Consider the following 7444-nt stretch of genomic DNA (forward strand, 5'->3'; position numbering starts at 1 on the left):
GAGAGATTCTTGAAATATTTGTCATATTTCAAAGTCGTAAACAATTTCGAAACGAAGTAATCGTTGCCCCAAACTTAATGCCCAGTTGTTTGTGTGCCTTTCCGTCGGGGTCCCAGGTCTCAGTCTTCAGTAGAAATACGAAGATACAGTATCGTTTCGTCACTTAGAAAGTGTTCAAGTTTGAGAGTATAAATTCTAGTACGACTGCTGGAAGCAGTAATTGGAACGCGTGTCCCCTTCCCGGTCTCAAACTCGACGCGCAGGAGGGAGCGCCAATGTGGTAGCCGTTCGGCCCCAACCGCTTGTGGGCTTTCCAGTGACCTTTGTGTGACTCTAGCAAAGGACCTTCGGGGGTCGAATATGAATGCGGATCCCTCGGACTACTCGGACGAGGATCACGGCGACGCGGACCGCTCGATGCACAGCTGCAACAGTTCCCCGTCCTCGTACAGCATGCACACCGACAGCGATGAGGACACCTGCACCGAGATACTCCTCCCGGAGCGGGAGGCCAAGCCGAGCGGCGCCGACCAGGACGACTTCAAGTACGAGGTGCTGTCCGTCACGCAGATCGTCCAGCACCAGTGGCAGATCATCGACGAGGTGAACAGCGTGCTGAGCCTGCCGCCGCAGATCACCCGCTGCATCCTCAATCAGTACAAGTGGAACAAGGAGCGGCTCTTCGAGGAGTACTTCGACAGCAGTCCGGAGGAGTTCTTCCAGCGGGCGCATCTCGTCAATCCGTTCATCAAGTCGCCGGCCCACGTCAGCTTCGGGGGCAACGGCGTGGGCGGCCAGGAGGAGGACATCTGTGGCATCTGCCTCTGTCCCAGCGACGACCTGCGCAGCCTGGGCTGCGGCCACAAGTTCTGCAGCGATTGCTGGAAGCAGTATCTGGCCCAGAAGACCTTCGGCGAGGGTCTCGGCCACAGCATCGCCTGTCCGGCGGAGAGCTGTGAGATTGTCGTCGACTACGTGTCCTTCCTGATCCTGGCCGACGACAGGGAGGTGATTGGCCGCTACCAGCAGCTGATCACCAACACCTTCGTGGAGTGCAACGCCCTGTTGCGCTGGTGCCCGGCCCCGAGCTGCTGCCGAGCGATTCAGGTCAACAATCCGGAGGCACGCGCCGTGCGCTGCAAGTGCGGCCATCAGTTCTGCTTTGGGTGCGGCGAGAACTGGCACGAGCCGGCCAGCTGCTCCCTGCTGCGGCAGTGGCTGAAGAAGTGCCGCGAGGACTCGGAGACCTCCAACTGGATCGCCCAGAACACCAAGGAGTGCCCCAAGTGCAACGTGACCATCGAGAAGGACGGCGGCTGCAACCACATGGTCTGCAAGAACCCCAACTGCCGCTACGACTTCTGCTGGGTGTGCCTCGGCTCCTGGGAGCCGCACGGCTCCTCCTGGTACAGCTGCAACCGCTTCAACGAGGAGGAGGCCAAGAAGGCCCGCCTCGCCCAGCAGCAGTACCGCTCGACGATGGCCCGCTACCTGCACTACTACAATCGCTACATGAACCACATGCAGAGCCGCCGCCTCGAGCACAACATCTACGCCAAGGTCCAGGCCAAGATGAAGGCCATGCGGGAGACCATGACCTGGTTCGAGGTGCAGTTCCTCGAGGAGGCCGTCGAGGTGCTCTGCCAGTGCCGCGTCACGCTCATGTACAGCTATGTCTTTGCCTACTACTTGCGCAACAACAACCAGAAGATCATCTTCGAGGACAACCAGCGCGACCTCGAGAGCGCCACCGAGAAGATCTCCGAGTGCCTGGAGCGCGAGATAACCGCCCCCAATCTGCAGAGCATCCGCCTGAAGGTCCTCGATCTGTCGCACTACTGCGAGCGGCGGCGCTCCGTCCTGCTCTGCCACGTGCGCGAGGGCAACGAGAAGGACTGGTGGGAGTTCACCGATGACCCAGCCTGCACACAGCCTGCAGGCCCATAAATTCGCATGCCCCAACCCAAAACCCATGCCCCAAAAAACAATCGAAACATTTCACTGAAGACTAATTGACCAACATTCTCTGTTCAAATCTTTCGGCCACTTGCTCGCTGGCCTGCACCGGCCAGGAGCCTACGAAATTCCACAATAAACGGCACGGATATACGTGAAAATGATACGGGTATGGCATTTAGTTAAACGGGTTTCAGGGGCGGATTAAGGGATTTTTCACAGATTCTCCACAGATTTCTCACAGATTTTTCCTAGTTTTTTTTGCAGATTTTTCACAAATTTTTAAAAGATTTTTCCTATTTCGTTCATAGATTTTTTTACAGATTTTTCATAGATTATTCATATATTTGACATCGATTTTTCCCAGATTTTTCATACATTTTTTATAGAGATTTTAAAGGAGCCTTTAAAATTCCACAATAAACGGCACGGATATACGTGAAAATGATACGGGTATGGCATTTAGTTAAACGGGTTTCAGGGGCGGATTAAGGGATTTTTCACAGATTCTCCACAGATTTCTCACAGATTTTTCCTAGTTTTTTTTGCAGATTTTTCACAAATTTTTAAAAGATTTTTCCTATTTCGTTCATAGATTTTTTTACAGATTTTTCATAGATTATTCATATATTTGACATCGATTTTTCCCAGATTTTTCATACATTTTTTATAGAGATTTTAAAGGAGCCTTTAAAATTCCACAATAAACGGCACGGATATACGTGAAAATGATACGGGTATGGCATTTAGTTAAACGGGTTTCAGGGGCGGATTAAGGGATTTTTCACAGATTCTCCACAGATTTCTCATAGATTTTTCCTAGTTTTTTTGCAGATTTTTCACATATTTTTAAAAGATTTTTCCTATTTTTTTCATAGATTTTTTTTACACACTTGTCATAGATTTTTCCCTGATTTTTCATACATTTTTTAAAGAGATTTTAAAGGAGCCTTTAAAATTCCACAATAAACGGCACGGATATACGAGAAAATGATACGGAAATGGGATTTACTTAAATGGGTTTCAGGGGAGGATTAACTGGCCCAAAGGCCAGCACATTCTGGCCAATCGCAAGCGGTTTTTACCTTCTATTTTATTTATTTTTTCTTTATTTTCTATAGATTTTTGAGGCATAAAATTCTGTAAATTCTTTGACCTTTTCCTTTGGGTATTTTCTCTTCCGCCCCAATCACCCCCTCCCCCCATCGCCGCCCCACATTTACGAGTATCTTTTATAATTATAACATAAATCAATCTGGTAAATTTTCTTGTTATACTTTTGCAGAGCCGCAGCGAGGCGATTAATGTCCGACAATGGACCACAAAATATGGCATGGCATAAGGAAAATCATAAATAAAGCCATATATTGCTTGGATTGGATTCGATTCGATTGGAATGGAACGGAACAGCCGTCCATCCGATGGAGTCCGAGTCGGAGACGGAGTCGGAGTCGGAGGAGTACCCGAGTATATGAAAGAAATATTTCCTTATCGCGATGGCTTCCACGGCGAAAACGAGCGCCGCCGCCAGGTGCAAAAAAAAAACGTTGGCTTGGAAAAAGCCTTGGCCAATAGATTTACGGCAAACGGCAGCCAAGTCGTGCCTCTCTGTGGCTCTGTGGCTCTGTGGCTCTATGGCTTTGGCAGAGTGTGAATTTTCGCACCCGTGATGAAGTTTCCAATTAAATTTTATTGGATTTCAAATTGAGGCTGCCGCCAGTGGAGGGAAAGAGCGCGAACGAGGGAGCCTGATCGGGGATTGACTGGCTGGCCTGGCCCGGGCCCGGGCCTGGTAAATATTTGCGCACCATTGTTGTGGCAAGTGTTGAAAGTGGGCGGTTGCAGTGCCACCACAGCTCCCCATAATCGTCTCCGGCTCCACCGGCAGAGTGATTTCTTATGGCAGTTCAATTGCGGGGTCAGCAACGTGTCAGAATTCGAATTGCCACGTTGCCACATTGCAGATGCCACATACTATGCCACTCGTTGACTAATTTATGGATGCACTGTGGGAACACGCCTCTCTGCGGCAGAGCGAATTATCAAATGCATTTTTATGGGTGAAAGGAGAAAGAGAAAAGAGAGAGAGAGACCCATTTTAAACATCTTTAGTGGCTCTAACTTTAAGCCCTCTCCATCTACTTTATTTACCCACAATATCGGCTTGGCCATAAGGCAGGAAAGTGCCAGTCCTCCTGCCCCATCTGTGGGCTCTCCATTCAACAAGTCAACAAACAGGCAGAGCGCGAGGGAGGGAGAGAGGAAGGGGGAGAGGGGGCGTCCTGCCTCCTTGGTCAAGAGATGTGCGCCCTCAAGTGCGTTTCGTATTAATTTTATTTATTGGCCACAGAATCCACAGGCCACAGACCAGCCCTAGACACCGCACACCTCTCCCTCTCCCCCTCACCCCCCCCTCGTGCACCCCCCAACAGCTTAACGGTCACAGTTCGTGTCCTGCTCCAGGGGCCAGGGGCCGGGGGCTGCCTCTCTTGGCTCCCGGCTTATTGAATTTTTATCTACAGTTTGCCTTTGTACTTACGGCGTCTCTCCTTCTCTCCCTCCCCCTCTCCCTCTCCCTCCTTCTCTGCCACTCGCCCGGGCGTTAGCTATTTGTATTATGGCAAATTCTTGAATTATGATACCCTGACAGTGCCGGGTCGAATGGTTTTCCCAGAGAACAGACCCCAAAACAGTAGCCAAGCAGATTGAGGTGATTTTCCACTGGCCATAGAGAGCCCTTGGCAATGGCAGTCGGTGCGAGCGAGATGGATATACATACATATGTGCAGGCACGTATGTGCGCAGCGGCAGAGTTTCTTCCCTCGAAAATATCCGCACATGGCACATACGGGTATGCATGCTGTCTCTGTCGCTCACTCAAGTGTGGACCGCGAAAAAAACCCAAAAAACAACGCTCTCCCGCTCCCTCCTTCTAGCCTTCATTCTCTTTGGGCTCTCCCAGAAATAGGAACAGAGAGCCGAGGAGAGAGCGCGTAGAGGGGGCGTCAGGGTAGAGACACTTTCGGAGAGTTGTTGTTGTTGTTGTTGGTGTTATTGTTTGATTTGTTGTTGTAGTTGATGTTGTTATTGTTGATGTTGATGTTGTTATTGTTGGTGTTGTTGGTGTTGTTGGTGTTGTTTTAGGTGCTGTTGTTGGTGTTGCTGTTGCTGTTGTTGTTGTTGTTGTTGTTGTTGATGTTGTTGTTGATGATGTTGTTGTTGGTGTTTTTGTTGTTGTTGGTGCTGTTGTTGTTGGTGCTGTTGTTGTTGGTGTTGGTGTTGTCGGTGTTGTTGTTTGTGTTCCTGTTGTTGTTGCTTTTGTTGCTGTTTTTGGTGTTTTTGGTGTTTTTCTTGCTGTTGGTGCTGTTGTTGTTTGTGTTATTGTTTTTGTTGGTGTTCTTGTTGTTTTAGGTGCTGTTGTTGGTGTTGGTGTTGTGGTAGTTGTTGTTGTTGGTGTTCTTATTGGTGTTATTGTTGATGTTGTTGTTGTTTTTGTTGTTTCTGGTGTTGTTGTTGTTTTAGGTGCTGTTGTTGGTGCTATTGTTGTTGTAAGTGCTGTTGTTGGTGTTGTTCTTGGTGTTGTTGTTGTCGGTGTTGTTGTTGGTGTTGTTTTCGGTGTTGTTGGTGTTGTTGTTGCTGTTATTGTTAGTGTTATTGTTGTTTTAGGTGCATTCTCCTTTCCTTTCTCTCGCTCGTTTATTGTCTGCTGCGCAGTAAATACGACACTGGCCTACACAGGCCTGTGGGCTTTGATCGTCTCTTGTTTTTGTGTATTTATTTATTGTTGATCCACTCGGGTCTCCATGGCATGTCTAGACTTCGAAATGTATGTTTTTCTAGCACTTATCATTCGATCCGTCGCCACCAACAGAACCTTCCATCCGACAGAGTATCAAATGCTTCGACTTTTGGCGTCTCATCTGAGATTTTCTTGTATTTTTTTCGCCCCGTTGTCGAGCGAGCACTTGATGTCCTTACATTTGCTTTACAACTTGGTCGCGTACTTTCAATTATGGACTTTGGCCATTGTCCTTGACTCCTGGCTGGCTGGCTGGCCGCCGCTGAAGGTCGGACCGGGCCACAATGGGTGTTGTAAGCCCCCAGAATTTCGATTAGCGGGGGAAAGAAAACTGTGTCAATGTCTGGCGGACTGCGGATGAGTCCAAGGCAGGTGCCGGTGCCACCTCCCCCCCTGCCCAAAAGAAGTACAAAGCCTGATGTAATTCCAACTGTTAACCAATTTGTTTTTTTTTTGTGTGTGGTACTTTCTAATGGACAGAGCGACCCCATGGCTCCTATCTGCGGCGCATTAGTTAAGCCATTGAGCAGAAATGTGGCTGGCATAAACAATCTGCGGAGGCTGCCACTGCCGCAGCCGCTGCCGTGCTGCAACTCCTTGCCACACACTATCACTTCATCAGCGACGTGAATTTATGGGGCACTTTGCGCAGTCGCCGAGCATCGTTGGCCATAATTTGGCCGACTCTGTGGCTGCAGTCGAGAGTCGTCTTGGTCTTGGTCTTGGTCTTTGGTCAGACGAGTGCACAAATTGCGTTGATACGCTGACAGGCGGCGCACAGCGCACTCCCCCCCCAGTCCCCGCTCCGTATACCCTTCTAATGCGCCGACACTCATTTGACTATCGCTTGCCACAGCCGCTTGCCGCATGCCGCATGCCGCAAAGTGCATCCAAGCCCGACTCTCGCTAAATTGAGGCACGCGCGCAGGCGTTGAGCAGCAAGACAGCGCGAAAACAAAAAGAATTCAATTGAATTTAATTGAAGGCAGGCAAAAGGAGAGTAGAACACTTTGAGGAGGCCGTGTGCCACACTGTGTTGCGCCACTAACAAGCTGTCACATTTCTGTGATCTGCGAGAAGAATAACCCCACGCCCCTGGCGACCCAAGGAATACTCTATGCCCGGCAAACGGGTGGCCGCCCAGCAATCCCGCTACCACCGACCCTTGGAGGCCCCATACCCTGCTCTTTGGTTAGGGTATCGTCATAGCAGAAGTCATCTTTACAAATTAAACGCATTCCACAGACCGGAGAGAGCCGAGAGCCGAGAGCCTTTGCTGTTATCATCGCCATCTTTCAAAACAACAAAAAACAAAAAAAAGGTCGTGCCAATTTAATTAAGCGGCATTTCATTTAATTATTTCATATATTGATTGCAAAATGTGTAAAGCTTTTAATTGCATCAAATGTGGCCACATTTCGAGGAACAAATGCCACGCCCCCGGGCCCCCTCCCCCTCCCCGCCCTCCAGGATGAATCAATAATAATTTCAATAATTTTGTTTGCCCGAAATTGATTTGGCGCGTCCGTCCGGCAGATGCACATGAATTTAATTCCAACACGATTGATGAAGGACATTCAATGGCTGTCCTGATGGCCGGCCGGCCGGCCGTCCGTCCTTGCCCCTTGCAAACGTATCAATTATGCGGCATATTGCTGCTGTTATAAATATTTACATTACAATTAATTA

General features: G+C 49.2%; 1 protein-coding gene across 1 annotated transcript; it reads left to right on the forward strand.

The window, feature by feature from the left end:
* Positions 1 to 360: 360 nt before the first annotated feature.
* Positions 361 to 1989, forward strand: LOC6604737 (potential E3 ubiquitin-protein ligase ariadne-1). Its single transcript, XM_002029574.2, has one exon. It carries the CDS (start codon positions 361 to 363, stop codon positions 1945 to 1947), a length of 1587 nt encoding a protein of 528 aa, XP_002029610.2. The 3' UTR covers positions 1948 to 1989.
* Positions 1990 to 7444: the final 5455 nt, after the last annotated feature.

The sequence above is a fragment of the Drosophila persimilis genome, unplaced genomic scaffold (genome assembly GCF_003286085.1).
Source record: "Drosophila persimilis strain 14011-0111.01,24,50 unplaced genomic scaffold, DperRS2 tig00002520-arrow-arrow-pilon, whole genome shotgun sequence".
NCBI lineage: Eukaryota > Metazoa > Arthropoda > Insecta > Diptera > Drosophilidae > Drosophila > Drosophila persimilis.

Excerpts from the sequence above, each read along its gene's own strand:
- LOC6604737 (XM_002029574.2), top strand. The coding sequence starts at position 361 with ATGAATGCGGATCCCTCGGACTACTCGGACGAGGATCACGGCGACGCG.